At 36.9% G+C, this 18,808-nt stretch overlaps 1 protein-coding gene across 1 annotated transcript in view; it reads left to right on the plus strand.

The window, feature by feature from the left end:
* The first annotated feature begins 14,873 nt into the window (after positions 1–14,873).
* Positions 14,874–18,808, plus strand: part of LOC148951759 (aspartyl/asparaginyl beta-hydroxylase-like) — a 42,495-nt gene continuing 38,560 nt past the window's right edge. Inside the window, exon 1 of the mRNA XM_089088666.1 lies at positions 14,874–14,994. Coding sequence (XP_088944792.1) covers positions 14,874–14,994 — 121 coding nt within the window. The remainder of the gene's footprint in view (positions 14,995–18,808) is intronic.

Genomic DNA, 18,808 nt, shown 5'->3' on the forward strand with positions numbered 1-18,808 from the left:
AAAGGAATTGTTACTTACTGAAAATTTTTTTCATAAGTTCTTGAATTTAATTTCTAAATCATACATGTAACTTATGAAAACGAGACAGAGTTTGTTACTTACTTAGAATTTTGTCATAATTTCTTGAACGTAATGTCTTTTTGTTTATCCAACTGGTGAATTAAAGAAAGAATTTGATATTTAATTACAATGAAATTTCAGTATTGTGTATACATGAGTTTACTTCAGGAAATAAATTGTCACTTTCTGAGAATTTTTTCAGAATTTCTCGAATTAAATTTCTACACAAAAGTTGAATTCAAGAAGGAAATTGATACTTGCTGAGAATATATTCATAATTTCTTGACTTAAATTTCTAAATCTTGTATCTAAGTCATGAAAACAATAAAGAGTTTGTTACTTACTTGGAATTTTGTCATAGTTTCTTGAACGAAATATCTTTTTTGTTTATCCAGCAGGTGGAGTCAAGAAATAATTTGCAACTTACTTACAATTTTTTCATATCAACGAGGTGACTTCATGAAAGAGTTTGTTACTTGCTTACAATTTTTTCATAATTTCTTAAATGAAATTTCTGCATTGTGTATCCATGAGGTAACTTTAAGAAAGAGTTTGTTACTTACTTAGAATTTTGTCATAATTTCTTGAACGAAATGTCTTTTTGTTTATCCAGCTGGTGAATTCAAGATAGAACTATTCTAAAGAATAAAGACGGGTTAAGATTAAAGATATTTATTGCTTAAACGTATTGACACAGAGCCCAAAGAGACACACAAAGCCCAAAGAAACATACACAGCCCAAAGAGACACAAACATCCCAAAGAGACAAACATAGACCAAAAAGACTCAGACACCCCAAAAAGACACACAGTCCAACGAGACACACACAGCCTAAAGAGACACACACAGCCTAAAGAGACACACACATCACAAAGAGACACCCACAGCCCAAAGAGACAAATACAGCTAAAAGAGACGTAAACGGCCCAAATAGACGCAAACATCAAACAGAGAGACACAAAGCCCAAAACGACAAAAACAGCCAAAAGAGGCACACACAGACCGTAAAGATTCAAACTGCCCAAAGAGATATACAGCCTAAAGAGACACACACCGCCAAAAGAGACACACACAGTCTAAAGACACATACACACAGACCTAATATAAACAAAAACCAAAAATACACATACACACCGCTAAAACAGACAAAAAACGCCCAAACAGACACATACATACTAAAAAGATTCAAACCCTCCAAAGAGACATACATTGCCCAAGGAGACACACATAGCCCCAAAGAAACACAAACAGCCCAAAGAGACAGAAACAGCCCAAAGAGACAAACACAGCACAAAAGGACTCAAACACCACAAACAGACATACAGTCTAAAGAGACAGATACAAAATAAACAGACACACACATCAAAAAGAGGCACCCACCACACAAATAGATACATACAGCTCAAAGAGACGTACACGGCCCAAAGAGACGCACACATCTAAAAGAGATACATAATGCCTAAAACGACACACACAGCCAAAAGAGGCACACACAGACCATAAAATTCAAACTGCCCAAAGAGATATACAGTCTAAAGAGACACACACAGCCCAAAGAGACACACACAGGCTAAAGAGACATACACACAGTCCGAAGAGAAAAACAAAGCCCAAAGAGACACACACACAGCCCAAAGAGACAAAAAACGCCCATACAGACACATACATACAAAAAAGATACAAACCCTCAAAAGAGACACAAATTGCCCAAAGAGACACACATGGTCTATAAGATAAACAAACAGCCAAAAGAAACACACAGGCCAAAAAACGCCCATACAGACACATACAGACCAAAAGATTCAAACGCCCCAAAGAGACACACATAGCCCAAAGAGGCACACACGACCCCTAAGAGACACAAACAGCCAAAAGAAAGACACACAGACCAAATTGACTCAAACAGCCCAAAGAGACACACATAGCCCAAAGAAACACAAACAGCCCAAAGAGACAGAAGCCCAAAGAGACAAACACAGCCCAAAAAAGACTCAAACAGCCCAAAGAGACACAAATAGATCAAAAAGACTCAAACACTCCAACGAGACACACAGCCCAAAGAGACGCACAAAGCCCAAAGAAACACACACAGCCCAAAGAGACACAAACAGCCCAAAGAGACAAACACAGATCAAAAAGACTCAAACAGCTCAAAGAGAACACAAACAGACCAAAAAGACTCAAACAGCTCAAAGAGACACACAGCCCAAAGAGACAAGAGACGCACACATCCAATAAAGAGACACAAAGCCCAAAACGACACAAACACAATACAGAAATTTCATTGTATTAAAGTATAGAACTCTTTCCTTAATTCACCAGCTTGATAAGCAAAAAAGACATTACGTTCAAGAAGTTATGGGAAAACTCCAAGTAGGTAACTAACTCTTTCTTGTTTTCATATGTTAGATGTATGACTTACAAAATTAATTCAATGACTTATGAAAAAATTCTCAGTAAGTAACAATTTCTTTCTTGAAGTCAACTCTTGGATACACAATATGGAAATTTCATTCAAGAAATGATGAAAATATTTGTAAGTAAGTAACAAACTCTTTATTGATTTCACCTCTTGGATATACAGTACAGATACTTCTTTCAAGAAATTATGAAAAACTCGCAAGTAAGTAACTTTTTTTTTCTCTTTATCACAAACAATTTTCACTTAGCTACACGATGTAGAAATTTAATTCAAGAAATTATGAAAAAATTCTCAGTAAGTAACAATTTCTTTATTTTCACTTAGCTGCACGATGTAGAAATTTAATTCAAGAAATTATGAAAAAATTCTCAGTGAATTGAATTTATCAAGTATTTTGGGCAATAGGTTGCATCAAGACTGGGCTGGGTAATTGTAGACAGAGAAAAGCCAAGACAGATAGTCCAAGTAAGTCCATGTATGTATTTCATAATGATGAAAGACAAGCCGAGGTAAAACGAACAAAAAGCAATTGAAAATGATAGAAATGATTATTAGGTTTTGGATTTTGACTTGGATAAGGTCATCAATGCCTGCCATACTTTGAAAAATCAAAAACCTGGACTAGATTGTCCCTTCACCTGAGCAATTAACAGAAACAAAGGTTCGGCGATATGTCTTTCATTATGACAAAACACAAGCCGGGGCAAAAGAAGAAGTTTTTGTCCCACCACATGGACAATTGAAAGAAATAGGTTCGGCGATATGTCTTTCACAATAACAAAACACTAGCCGAGGCAAAAGTTAAAGGTCCAGTAAAAAAAAAACTTAATTTTACAAAGGAACTACTTCTACGAAACATATCAACATATTCCCCAAACACATCCAATCAGTGGTTTGAGGTAGCCATTTTGTTCAATGTAGTTGAAAGTTCTGGACATTAGGTCTTTGAGGATGATAACCCCCTTAGAGCCCTCAGGGCAAGGGTTGTAAGTTATTCGTGGGGGTATATAAAGTTTTTATAGAAAGCGATGTTGTAGAAACTTCAAAAACGGCTCGTTTGATTGGAAATTGAAAGGGCTAGTGCCCTTTTTATAGTCGAAAGTGATTGGAGTGCAACTAACCCCCCTCTCACGCCCACCATTTCCCCTAACACATCCAGTTGGAAATTGAAAGGGCTAGTTTTTTTTAATAGTAGAAAGTGATTGGAGAGCAACAAACCCCCCTCTCACGCCCACCATTTCCACAAACACATCCAATGAATATTTTGAGATAGACATTTTTTCCAATGTTGTTGAAAGTTCTGGAATTTAGGTCTTTGAGGATGATACCCCCCCCCTCGCCCCTCAAGGCAGGGTTGTAATTTATGCCCTGGGGTTATATAAGGTTTTAATAAAAAGGTTTGTCGTAGAAACTTCAAAGGGGCCCATTCGATTGGAAATTGAAAGGGCTAGTGCCTTTTTAATAGTAAAAAGTGATTGGAGGGCAATCACCCCCCTTTTGCGCCCCATTTCCCAAAACATATCCAATCAAAATTTGGAGATAGCCATTTTTTGAACGGAGTTGGAAGTTCTGGAAATTATGTTTTTGAGGATGATACGCCCCCCCCCCCACAGCCCTCCGGGCAAAGGTTATAAGTTATGCCCTGGGGGCATGTAACGTTTTTATATAAAGTGTTGTCGTAGAAACTCCAGAAAGGGCTTATTCGATTAGAAATTGAAAGGGCTAGTACCATTTTTAATAGTCGAAAGTAATTGGAGGGCAACGAACCCCCAACTCACGCCTACCATTTCCCCAGGGGCATATCAGATTTTTATAGATAGTGTTATCCTAGAAACTTTAAAAAGGGCTCATTCGATTGGAAATTGAGAGGGCTAGTGCCCTTTTCAAAAGTTGAAAGTGATTGGAGGGAAACTACCCCCCCCCGCAAGCCCACCATTTTCCCAAACACATCCAATCAGAATTTTGAGATAACCATTTTGTTCAACGTACTTCAAAGGTCTAGAAATTAAGTATTTGAGGATGAACCCCCTCCCCCCACAACCCTTAGGGCAAGGGTTGTAAATTATACTATGGGGGCATATAAGGTTTCTATAGAAATTGCTGTCGTAGAAGCTTTAAAAAAGGCTCATTCGATTGGAAATTGAAAGGGCTAGTGCCTTTTTTAATAGTCGAAGAAATTGGAGGGCAACTAACCCCTCCTCCTCTCATGCCCACCATTTCCCCAAACATATTCAATAAAAATTTTGAAATAGCCATTTTGTTCAACGTTGCAAAAAGTTCTGGAAATTAGGTCTTTGAGGATGAGAACCCCACATTCCTCAGGGCAAGGGTTGTAAGTTAGGCCTTGGGGGTATATAAATTTTTTTTAGAAAGTATTATCTGAGAAACTTCAAAAAGGACTCATTCGATTGGAAATTCAAAGGGCTAGTGCCGTTTTTAGCAGTCGAAAGTGATTGGACGGCAACTAACCCCCCACTCACGCCCACCATTTCCCCAAACACATCCAGTCAGTATTTTAAGGTAGCCATTTTGTTAAATGTAGTTAAAAGTGCTGGATATTAGGTCTTTGTGGATGATAACCCACTCAGAGCCCTCAGGGCAAGGGTTGCAAGCTTTTCTTGAGGGCATATAAAGTTTTTACAGAAAGCGTTCTTTTAGACCCTTCAAAAATGGCTCGTTTGATTGGAAATTGAAAGGGCTAGTGCCCTTTCCATAGTTGAAAGTGATTGGAGGGCAACTAACCCCCCTCTCACTTCACTATTTCCCCAAACATATCCAGTCAAAATTTTGAGATAGCCATTTTGTTCAACGTAATTGAAAGTTCTGCAAATCATGTCTTTGAGGATGACAAACCTCCCACACCCCTCAGGGCAAGGGTTGTAAGTTATGGCCTGTGGGTAAATAACGTTTTTGTAGATAGCGTTATCGTAGAAACTCCAGAAAGGACTTATTCAATTGGAAATTGAAATGGCTAGTTTCCTTTTTAATAGTCGAAAGGGATTGGAGGGTTCTCTCACCCCCCTCTCACGCTCACCATTTCCCCAAAGACATCCCATAAAAATTTTGAGATAGCCATTTTTTCAATGTAGTTGAAAGTTTTGGAAATTAGGTCTTTGATGAGGATAAACCCCCTATACCCCTCAGGACAGGGTTGTAAATTATGTCCTGGGATTATATAAGGTTTTTTTAGAAAGGCTTGTCGTAGAAACTTCAAAAAGCGCTCATTTGATTGGAAATTGAAAGGGCTATTACTCTTTTTAATAGTAGAAAGTGATTGGGGCGCAGTAACCCTCTTCCTGTGCCCACCATTTCCCCAAACACATCCAATCAGAATTTGGAGATAGCCATTTTTTTCAACGTAGTTGAGAGTTCTGGAAATTATGTCTTTGAGGATGATAACTCCCCCACAGCCCTCAGGGCAAGGTTGTAAGATATGCCCTGGGGCATATAATGTTTTTATATGAAGTGTTGTCGTAGAAACTCCAGAAAGGGCTCATTCGGTTGGAAATTGAAAGGGCTAGTGTCATTTTTAGCAGTCGAAAGTGATTGGAGGGCAACTAACCCCCCTCTCATGCCAACCATTTCCCCAAGCACTTCCAATGAAAATTTTGAGATGGCCCTTTTGTTTAACGTAGTTGAAAGTTCTGAAATTTAGGTCTTTGAGGATGGCATCCCCCCCCACAGCCCTGAGGGCTAGTGTTGTAATTTATGCCCTGGGGGCATGTAAGGTTTTTAGAGAAAGAGTTCTCGTGGAAACTTCAAAAAGGCTCTGTCGATTGGAAATTGAAAGGGCTACTGCACTTTTAATAGTAGAAAGTAATTGAAGGGGATCTAACCCCTTTCTCACACCCACCATTTACCCAAACACATCCAATCCAAAATTTTGAGGTAGCCAAAGACCTAATTTCTGGAAATTAAGTCTTAGATGATAACAAACCCTCACACACCTCAGGGTGAGGGTTGTAAATTATGTCCTGGGGTTATGTAAGGTTTTTATAGAAAGTGTTGTTTTAGAAAATTTAAAGCGGACTCATTCGATTGGAAATTGGAAGGGCTAGTGACCTTTTTAATAGTTGAAAGTGATTGAAGGGAAACTAACCCCCTCCCATGCCCATCATTTCCCCAAATACGTCCAATCAAAATTTTCAAAGGTCTAGAAATTAGGTATTTGAGGATGACAACCCCCCCCCCCTCCCCACAAGGGTTGTATTGTTATGCTTGTAAAGTTGTGTAAAGTTATGGTTGTAAAGTTATGCCAAAGGGTTGTAAGTTATGCTCTGGGGGCATATAAGGTTTCTATAGAAATTGTTGCCGTGGAAACTTTAAAAAGTGCTCATTCGATTGGAAATTGAGTGCCTTTTTTAATATTCGGAAGTGATTGGAGGGCAGCTATCCCCCCTCTCATGCCCACCATTCCCCAAACACGTTCAAGCAAAATTTTGAGAATTTTGTCAAAAGCGATCGGATTGCGAACGCCCTTACCCACGCCCATCATTTTGCCAAACACTTTGGATCATTATTTTGATATACCCTTTTTTTGAACGTAGTTTAAGGATCTGGAAATTATGTCTCTGAGTGTGACACCCCCCCCCCCCCAGCCCTCAGGGCTTCGGTTGTAAGTTGTGTCCTGGGGGCATATATGGTTTTTATAGAAAGCGCTGTCGTAAAAACTTTAAAAAGTGCTCATTCGATTGGAAATTGAGTGCCTTTTTTAATATTCGGAAGTGATTGGAGGGCAGCTATCCCCCCTCTCATGCCCACCATTCCCCAAACACGTTCAAGCAAAATTTTGAAAATTTTGTCAAAAGCGATCGGATTGCGAACGCCCTTACTGAAAAACTGTACTTTACTGAAAAAAATTCAAATGAATATACTGAAAAAAATGGGCATTTTGAGTTTAATATACATATGCTGATATTTATTCCTTAAAATCTTAATTAATTTTTGATTTCTTAAAGTTATAAAAATGAAAACATTTAAAAGTTTTTTTTCAGTAAAGTACACATTATATTCTGGCTTTTAGAAAGCATAGGGGTTTAGAACCCTACTCATTTTAATTTCTGCTCGTTTTCAGTTTGACTCTTTTTTTTATTTTAATTTCTGTTTGTTTTTGGGTTTTATTTATTTATTGATACTGATTTGTTGTAGTTGTATGCTTGGTAGATAATTTGATTCTATTTTTGTTGATTTTTGTTTTAGCAAAGACATGGGCGGTTAAAATTGAAAATGATCAAAAAAGAGCGAAAATCAAAAGGTGTTAAAATTGAAAATGATGATGCGTTTGGGATTTTGGCATAGATAAGGTCATGAGTACCTACCATAACTTTCTTAAAAAAACAAAGGTCTGGCAATATGTATTTCGTAATGACGAAAGATATGCCGAGTTTTTATGACGCAAAAAAATTGAATATGTTAGTGAATGATGATAGGGTTTTGAATTTTGATGGGGATAAGGTCATCAATACCTACCAAACCTTTGAAAAATACGGACCAGATAAATCGTTGGAAGAAAACGTTGTTTTTGTCCCACCACCTGAACAATTGAATGAAACAAAGGTTTAGCGATATGTCTTTCATAATGACAAAAGACAAGTCGAGGCAAAAGTTAAAGGTCCAATAAAAAAAATTTTAATTTTACAAAGGCACCACTTATAATTTAAGGTCCATCTGGACGTCACGACATCAAGAAAAGGCTCAATTTGTCTGTGGTTAGAAGACAAGCGACAGTGAGAAGCGATATAAAGAAGCGTGCCGAGTGCTGAGGTACTATATATATATATATATATATATATATATATATATATATATATATATATATATATATATATATATATATATATATATATATATATATATATATATATATATATATATATATATATATATATATATATATATATATATATATATATATATATATATTTTATTTATATGTATTGTATTTATATATATATATATTTATTTATATATATTTATATATATATATATATATATGCCTATATGTTGCATCACTTTTGGTGATATAAATTACTTTGTTTTAAAAGTGATTTCTTTATATGATGTTACTTCTGGAGAAATAAAAGCTAAAATTTCTGAAGGAAGCTACAATTTTTACAAATCTATCTGAGGAGCTGTGTCGGCCTCAGGCGACTTGGTGCTACGATGATTTGTTAGTAGTAGTAGTTGCATGGTGCAGTTTTCATTTTGATTTGGCACAAGTTTTGAGAGGTTCCACTGTCTTCTGGCCGTTTTCTGGAATTCTCATAACTCTTTACGCAAAAAACATATCGAACAGTTCGTGGTAACGAATTTTAAGTAAGGAGCGACCCGGCTCAATAGTGACCGAAACTCTAAAAAACGGGATTTTGATTTCAATAGATACATCAAAAGAATCAGATTTTAATACTGATTTCAATTATATAAGTTTCATCAAGTTTAGTCCTACCCATCAAAAGTTACGCGCCTGAGAAAATTTGGCTGATTTTCGTAAAAAGGGGGAAAGATCCCCTATATGCTATAGAACTTATTAAAAATCACACCATCAGATTCAGCGTATCAGAGAACCCTAATTTTGAGGTTTCAAGCTCCTATCTGCAAAAATGTGAAACTTAGCATTTTTTGCCAGAAGAAAGATCACGAATGCGCGTTTATTTGTTTTTTTGTTGTTTTTTTTTCAGTGGTGATCGTATCAACCTAGTGTTCCTAGGATATCAAGGGAGGGCTCATCCAACGTAAATTAAAAGTTCTAGTGCTCTTTTTAAGTGACCCAAAAAATTGAGGGCAATTAGGCACCCTCCCACACTCATTTGTTTCCCAAAGTCACCCAATAAAAATTTTGAGATAGCCATTTTGTTCAGCATAGTCGAAAATTTAATAAATAGGTCTTTTAGGATGACTTAATCCCCCAAAGTCCCCGGGCTGAAAGTTATGAACTTTACCCAATGTTTATTGGGTAATATAGTATTGGTTATTGGGAAGTATACAGACGTTTTCAAGAGGGATTTTTTTCTAGTAGGGGGGGGGGGGGTCGGGGTTACGTGAGAGGATTTTTCCATGGAGGAAGTTTTCACGGGGGAAGGAACATTGCTATTTAGGGGTCGCCGGATTTCCCAGCACTATTTAAAAAAAGGATCAGAAATTAAATAAAAAAATAAACAAGTTTTTCAACTGAAAGTAAGGAGCCACATTAGAACTTAAACCGAACAAAAATTATTAAGTATATGATTGGGTTCGCCCCCTAGTCAATACCTCGCTCTTTAAGCCAAAGATTTTTTTGTGCTTTCATAAGAACTATTTATTCTAATTAGGCCTTTGTGATTAAGGGGTCAGTTTTAAAGAATTGAAACAAAATTCGAACCGTAGCGTGAAGTCCGAGGTATTGACTTGGGGGCGAACCCCCTAATATATGGATATAGAAGTTCGTTACGTAAGTTAATTCGTAACGAATTTACGAATTATTCAACCGAACGAATTTAATTATGCATGTAGGGTGAGCCAAAATCAAAACCTCCATTAATTCAAAAACGTTCAAAAATTAAATCTAAAAAAACAGGTTTTTTTTTTACTGAAAGTAAGGAGCAACATTAAAACTTAAAACGAACAGAAATTATTCCGTAAATGAAAGGGGCTGTCCCCTCCTCAACGCCTCGCTCTTTACCCTAAAGTTAGACTCATTCTCACAACTCTATTTTTTGAAACAATAAAAAAACTTTAGCGTAAAGAGCGAGGCGTTGAGGAGGGGACAGCCCCTTTCATATACAGAATAATTTCTGTTCGTTTTAAGTTTTAATGCTGCTCCTTACATTCAATTAAAAAAACTTTTTTTTTTATTTAATATCAATAAGATAAGACGAAATAACATTTATTGTTCCTAAAATAGGTACAAATGGCTATTTTTCTTCATTTGACAGTTTTTTTAGAACGTTTTTTTAAATTTTCGGATACTATAGGCTAGAGTTTGTTCTTCGTTAGGCTGTGTTTGACGCTGCGACCATGATTTGTCTTTTTATTTATGAATTCGGCAGAGGAGAGGCTCAAAATAGGTATTTCCGAAAATTTCCCTTCCCAAATTAGATTCTTAATTTCACTGCTCTGGAGCTTGCGGATACTGATTTTGGGCGTACACTTGAACTCCCCTTGAGAAGCGCGTAAATGATAACTATAATAATTGTTTTTCAACTCCCTGAGTAATATTTCTAAAGGGAACTTTTTAGGGATGATTATCGTACTCGAAACACTGTCGTACAAATAATAACAAACTTGAGCATAAACAAGAGTTGAGCGAGAAGATTGTTAGCCTTATTCATATTTAAGGGAACCCTTAATCAAACAGTTCTTGGAAACAAACTGTACATAAAGAGATTACCTTGTCAGTTGCGACCTATTAGAGTGGAAATCAGTGGGTTTTTTAGGGAACCGAGGAGCTTCAAATTTATCTTTCTCCGTCAGGGTCAACGTCTCAGTTTATGGAACATATGGCTAAAGTTCTGGAGCTAGCAGAGTGTCAAAAAAAGAGCTTAGTCTCATGGGAGATTTTAATATTAACCTCAGTATTCCGCTAACGGCCGAAGTAGCAGGTTTTCTAAATAATATGGCAGGTTCAGGCCTATACACTGCTGTTACGATTCCGAGACGGGTTACTGAGAGTACGCATTCACTTATCGACAACATATTCAGCTCCCTGCTCCCAGAGTCGGCGGCAGTCCTCGTCAGCGACACATCAGACCACTTCCCCATTCATGCAACACCCGCCCTTTCAGAACCAGCTAGGATAAGGTCACGAATAGACCCCATGTTACCGATTATATGTTTAACAGAGGAAAACTTGAAGAATTTAAAGCAGGAACTAGAGCAATTAAACTGGGATAACGTAATGGAGATTCAAGATGTCAACGAAGCATTTGAGTCATTTCACTCGACGTTCTTGGATGTATACAGTAGATGTTGCGGGAGAAACCCGAGAACTAATAAACGACAAAAAGACCAGCCAATTAGCCCCTGGATGACGGATGGTCTTCTGGCCTGTGTGAATAAGAAAAACCATCTTTGGGGAGAGTATAGACACTTTCCGAGCTTAGCGCGGCTAGAGGAGTATGAGCAATACAGGAAATCGTTCGGCCTGTGTCACGAAGAGCAAAGCGAGGCTACCTGCACCAAAAGCTGACGGAAAGCGGGAAGGATGGTCGAAAAATCTGGCAAATTTTTCAACTCGGTACTACGACCAGCCACTAACATTACCAGCGAAATAAGTCGTGGATGATAAAGAAATTACCGAACCTACACAGGTTACCGCATCGCTGAGTACATTTTTCAAAAATATCGGCCAGACCACAGCAAATTCCGTCGGGACACCAGCTAAATCGTACAAAGAATACCTTGGCCCGAAGTGCATGAAATCAATGGCAGTGAGTCCTGTAACACCAGGTGAGCTTGAATTACTTGTAAAAAGTTTGAAGGGCTCTTCTGCTTCAGGTTTCGACCTGGTCCGCACAAAGGCACTGAAAGCAGTAGTGACGACCATTGCTGAACCTCTAACTTACCTTGTAAATCTTTCATTAGATAAAGGGGTCTTTCCTGAAATGTTAAAAAGGCAAAGATAATACCTCTTCACCAAGGTGGATGTCATACAGACACAGCAATTTATAGACTAATCTCAATCTTATCAGTTTTCTCGAAAGTCTTTGAAACGCCAATGAAAAACCAGCTTTACCAATATTTTGAGGTCAAAGGCTTTTTTAACAGCCGCCAATTTGGGTTTCGGGCTGGCCATTCAACCGAAGACGCCCTCACTTCACTAAGATTATTCGTAAACAGAATCCTAGATTTGGGTGCTTTACCTGCAGCTGTGCTTCTAGATATTAAGAAAGCGTTTGATAGCATGTACCACGAAATTCTACTAGGAAAGCTGGATCATATTGGAGTTCGTGGCCAAGTCCTAAATTGGTTTAAGTCTTACCTGGAAAATCATCGAATTTACACAGGAAATGACTATACAAATGATGTCGTAGTTAACTGTGGGGTATCACAGGGCTCTAAATTGGGACCGGTATTGTTTCTTATTCATGTAAATGATCTTCAGCAAGTACTGACTCCTGCAAGTGGTAGCCCTTATTGCTGGAAACTATGTCACCCACAAACGATGCCGGGGTCTATAGTAGAAGCCGAGGACGAACTAGCGGCATTTGCGGATGATTCACTTATGGCAAGCTCAGAATGGAACATCAAGTCTCTCAAAAGGAAGCTACAAGACATTCTTGATGAAACGTACATGTGGATGGACGCAAATCGTCTAGTCATCAACGTTGACAAATCGTGTGTTTTATTTTTTTCGCGTATAGATTCGCTGGTTTCTGATGTAATTGGCATTGAAACCTCTCGTGGACTTATCAAGAGACCAGAAAAATTACACGTTCGATACCTAGGTGTTTTAATCTCTCGTTCAGACACGAAGCTTTCAAGGAACCTTGGAATCTTGAGGAAAACTCAGTCACCAATTCCCTAAAAAAAAATGCTGATCCTGATTTACAATGCAGTTCACACATTCAAGCCTCACATTCAATATTGTTCTACAGTTTGGCAATCTATTTTCAAGACACATTTACAGAGACCAAGCTCACTTCCCAACAAAGCACTTCAAATTTCAGGCCCAGTACCGAACAGACTATCAATGGCATCACTTTACAGACTATATTGCACCGTTTTTTGTTTTAAATATTTTTCAGGAACACTCCCATCACCATTTAAAGGCTTATTCACATTAGCATCACAAATCCATAGTTTAAGTACACGATCTTCATCAGACATTTACGTACCCCCGACACCGTTAGCTAGGTCGGAATTTTCTTCTAGAATTGCGTGTGCTAGGGAGTGGAATGCACTTCCGCTAGAGCTGAAATCATGTAGGTCTCTCGGCTCCTTGAAAAAGAATGTAAAAAATATCTAAAAGATTAAAAATTTATTTACTAGATTTATTTTATTATTATTATGTTTAGAATTTTTTGATATTATTATTATTTACTAAATTTTAGTTTGATACTTCAAGGGGTGTGAGCGGAGGAGAAGTTGTGTTTAATTTATTGTTATTTGATGGCGGTTCGGGGTGGAAATTGGAGAGGATAGGAGACCACGTTGTATTTAGAGTGTGCAATTATTACGGGCACAAACGTGCATCAATGCACAAGGAATTGAGTTAAGTGTATTTTTATATATATTTTTTTAATTAAAATCAATATTGAACTTGAAACTTGGTCAGCATTTTCGGACTGGAGGGCTGCGAGCCTTATTCATATTTAATTAAATTCTTAATCAAGCAGTTCGTGGAAACAAGCTGTATATAAAAATATAACTTTGTCAATTGCTTGCTATCAGAGTGGAGATCAGCGGTTTATAGGTGAAGGGGGAGCATGACTTATGTCTCAAAAGTGCATGTTCTGGTCAGCATTTTCAAACTCTTCACGAGAGGCGCTTCAGATAAATATGGGCCTATAGCTTGATTTAGCTATGCCCCTTGTTGTTTCAAAGCTCTGCGACCCTTCACCTAAATAACTATGGTCTTTTTAATTGTAGGCCGCGTAGGTTTTGTGACGACAAACCTGGTTCGTTCCCCTGTCCATGGTTATGGAGGCTGTAGATCCTAATTTGCCCATTTCTTCATAGTAATCGCCCTATCAGTTTTATTAAGTAACAAGTTTGTATTATTTATAACCTTAGGAATTTAAATTTAGCTTCTCCTCCCCTAACGAGTAGGGCTGCCTTATTCTTAAAGAAATGTAGTGCCATATTTGAATTTGCTTTAATCACTTTATAATTTTGCGACTTTTCATATCCATTCAATTGCATCGTCGACAACTTAGATGAATACCTTCGAGCGGAGAGAGGAAAAAAGGCGAAACCACAAAATACTATTAGCAAGCATATAGTATTTGAAATTCAAGTTGGCAAGCTAACGTCTTAAAGACTTCCCCAGGGAAGGTCATACTTCTTAAAGTGGATATATCCGTTTCACTTTTGTAGGTAAACGGTTTTTTTTTTCTCACGTCATTCGATGGAAGTTCATTATGCGATTAACATTTGAAACTAGATGCAAAGGTAGAGGTAAAATACACAAATGAGTACACATTAGGCAAACAAAAAGAGTGTTTTGCAGGATTGATGTTTCTTACTGAATTATGCATGGAGGTGAAAAAAAGCTTTCGCGTCTCATCACAGGGTACGAGCAAAAATTTTCTCCACTCTTTTAAGCTGCAGCAGACAGATACCTTCTCTATGGTAAAAATCACTTCCATTCGGCCCCCACAATCCACATCCTTGACATTGACGTAGTAATTAGTATCATCTGGGTTTAATGAGGAGGAATCATTTTCATTTATATAACTAGGCAGTAAAAAGTGGGATGGTCTTTTCTTGCACGCTTCAGAAAAACGATTATAGATACGATGAATCTGGGTTTCTTCTGCCTGAACTTGCCTGTTTAGGTCTTCGACATACTTCAGAATATTCACCAGGAAGATCAAGTAAGCCTTAAAAAAAATCGGTAAAATCAGATTTTGAGTTTGACAGTGATATTCCCTGGTTTGTTGGACCTTTTAAGACTTTCAGCACAGAAGAATAAAGTCAAGCAACCCCACTGCTGTAAACTTGAAGCAGCAAGGACTTGTCGAGACATCCATCGACTAGCTATATGTCTAAAAATTTGGAGTCCTTTCAATTGCAGAAGCTTTTACAATTCAAAACCTCACTGGCCTGTTTTGGGCTGTGACAAATATAGCCATATACATCAAGAACAAAATCTTCGATTTCTTTTGGCAACAGATTTTCGGCAGCACCAGCAAACAGGCAGGGGTAAATCTCCAGTTTTTTTTATTGTGAGGGGGCCAGAGGGGTCCATATCCGGATAGTCAAGAGGCATTGGCTACATAATACTTTTTTCTCCAAATTATTGGGTTGCAAATGTCCCCTCATTGCCCCCTCCAAACGGTGCCCCTGCACGCAGGTGAACTGTAAAACATGAACAAAATTTGGGCAGTCATCTGACAGCTTCGTCTTCTCACCACTATGATTCCCGAATATAACCGATGCACTGTTCATGGCAAGTCTTTTTATGTTTGCCTTTGAAGCTTCAAAATCTTAAAATAGTAATGTAGTTCTGGTAAATATCTTTAGCCGTACATTGCTGAACTTCAAGGAATCTCTTCCAGCAAGACTGTCTTCTGATCAAAAGCATTCAAAACTATCTTCTTGATTAACATCATTTTCATATATAACAGCTATCAAAAAGCTCTTTTTGTTACTCAGTTCTGCTTTTATCTACTTTTATCGGGAATTTCTGCTGCTTGATGACTATTCACAGATCATCAGAACCAACTTTGCCAATTTTCCCTCTAGCAGTTTATGTTTCCGTGTAATTACCCACTTTATGAAGTTGCATTTCACTCCTCAATAGAAGCCCCTTCCAGACGAAAATCTTACCTATGTGCCTTGTGGTGAGTCTAAAAACTATATTTTACATTGATACTAATCTAAAGCTTGATTAATGTACGTCATAAGAAATGTACGTCATAAGAGTAACAGATATACAGAATTTAAGTGCGAGAAATGGGTATAATTTAAATAAAACAGTGGAACACAAAAAAAAACATTCAAATAATAAGAATCGGAATATTTGGACTCCACGTGCGGGGTATATGTATAGATATATATATATATACATATATATATATATATAGTACCAGGAGCTATATAGTACCGCCGGTCCCCGGCACTCTTCACGGGGCAGGCTTCTTTATATAGATTCTCACTGTCGCTTGTCTTTTAAACGCAGACGATTTGAGCCTTTTCTTGATGTCATGACGTCCACATGGACCTTAAATTAGAAGTGGCACCTTTATGAGATTTCCTTTTTTTTTTTTTTTTTTTTTTGACCTTTAACTTTTACCTCAGCTTGTCTTTTGTCATTATGAAAGACATGTCGCCAAACCTTTGTTTCTTTTAATTATTCAGGTGGTGGGACAAAACTTTTTTTCTTCCTACGATTTATCTAGTCCAGGTTTTTGATTTTCAAAGGTATGGAAGGCATTGACAACCACCTTTGTTTCTTTTAATGGTTCATGTGGTGGGAAAAAACTTCTTCTTTTGCCTTGGCTTATCTGTCATTATGAAAGACATATTGCCGAACCTTTTGTTTCTTTTAATTGTTCTGGTGGTGGGACAAAAACTTCCAACGATTTATATTTTTGATTTACAAAAATATAAATCGAGCCAGTCCATATTTTGGTTTTTAAAAGTATGGTTGGTATTGATGACCTTATCCTTGTTAAAATCCAAACCCAATCATCATCGCTATCATTTTAATTTATTTGGCTCGTTACGCCTCCACTTATGTTTCGTCATTATAAAATATGTATCACCGAACTTTTGTTTTTTAACAAAGGTATGAGGCACGCTGCAGGCTTTACATATATATATATATATATATATATATATATATATATATATATATATATATATATATGTATATATAATTGATTCCTACCGTTGTTTTTCTTCTAAACGTAAACAATTTGAGCCTTTTCTTGATGTCATGACGTCAAAATTAAACGTCAAAATTGATCATAAATTAGAAGTGGTGCCTTTGTAAAATTACATTTTTTTTATTGGACCTTTAACTTTTGGCTCTGCTTTTCTTTTGTCATTATGACAGACATATCGCCGAACCTTTTTTTCTTTTAATTGTTCAGGTGGTGGGACAAAAAATTTTTTTTCAACGATTTATCTAGTCCGGGTTTTTGAATTTGCAAGGTATGGAAGGTATTGACGACCACCTTTGTTTCTTGTAACTGTTCAGGCGGTGGGACAAAAACTTCTTCTTTTGCCTTGGCTTGTCTTTGTCATTATGAAAGGCGTATCGCCAAACCTTTGTTTCTTTGAATTGTTAAGGTGGTCGGACAAAAACTTCATTTTATTCCAACGATTTATCCAGCCCATATTTTTGATTTTCAAAGGTATTGTAGGTATTGATGACCTTATCCATGTGATAATCCTAAACCCAATCACCCTCACTATCATGTTCAAATTTCTTGCTTTGTTACATCTCGGTTTATTTTTTGTCGTAATGAAATACGTATCACCGAACCTTTGTTTTCTTAACAAAGATATGATAGGCATTGATGACATTATCCTTCAAAACACCAAGCCCAATTGTTTTCGCTATCATTTTCAATTTTGACACGTTTTGATTCTCGCTGTCCAGGTTGATTTTCATTGACTCGCTGTTTTTCATTTTTATTTTTGAATCCCTCACTTGTTCGGTGTCGTATGTCTTCTAACCGCGTGTGCCTTTGTGCTTCATTTTCATTTTTAGCACGATCTAATTGTCGTTTTCGCATATCTTCCATTCGCCTGTGTCTTTGATCTGCATTTTCATTTTTGACAGGCTTTTAACCCTTTATTCACTTAAACAATGTAACAATAGCGTCTGCTACAGCGGCTTATGCAAGTGATGTCGCATTGATGGTCAGGACTATAGATTTTTACATAATATTACGGTCAATAGCTCGGGCGCTGATTTTAAGGAATCTTCGCTTATAGTAACTGCAACTGAAAATTTTCGTTTTTTGGGCCTTTCAACAGACATTATATTATATAAATAACTGTTGCGTTGGAAACTCAACAATCTTATATATGCTATGCATGACATACTATATAAGAAAATGCTTATATGATGTATGATGTATACGTATATTATGTTATAAGAAATGCTTGTATGATGTAATAACAGTACATGACGTCATTTGCAAAAAAAAAATTAAGGCTCTCAATGATTTTTCTCCGACTTTTGACCTATCTAGATCGTTTTTTTGTGCGAGAATAACTCAAGATACCATTTTTTCCGAAAAAATATGGAGCCGTTTTTGAGAACATACATACATAAATACATACACAATTATTGTTCACATATAAAGATAGTATATTAAAACAGTTTCAGAACATTAAAGAATAGATTTGACATGATTTTTATTAAAATTGTGTGTCAGAAAATACCATCAAAGGGGGGACTGAAAAATGAACCGACGAGAAGAATAATCTTCGCAAATTTTGAATAATAAATTTCAAAATCCCTAAAATAAATATAGAAGATTTTTTTCGAAAATGTTCGATAAACTTGACCAGATCTTCGATTTTGAAAGCACTGTATAAAACGTAAATGTGTCAAAATATGCTAGAAAATTTGAATTATACCAAAGAATTTCCAAATGTACCTACCGCATTGTACCAGGACCTCTCAATCGTAGATACTTTACGTTCCTTACTTACCTCAAACGCTAAAGT

Source organism: Artemia sp. Qi Xiang Cuo, chromosome 5, assembly GCF_049724085.1.
Source record: "Artemia sp. Qi Xiang Cuo chromosome 5, ASM4972408v1, whole genome shotgun sequence".
Taxonomy (NCBI): Eukaryota; Metazoa; Arthropoda; class Branchiopoda; order Anostraca; family Artemiidae; genus Artemia; species Artemia sp. Qi Xiang Cuo.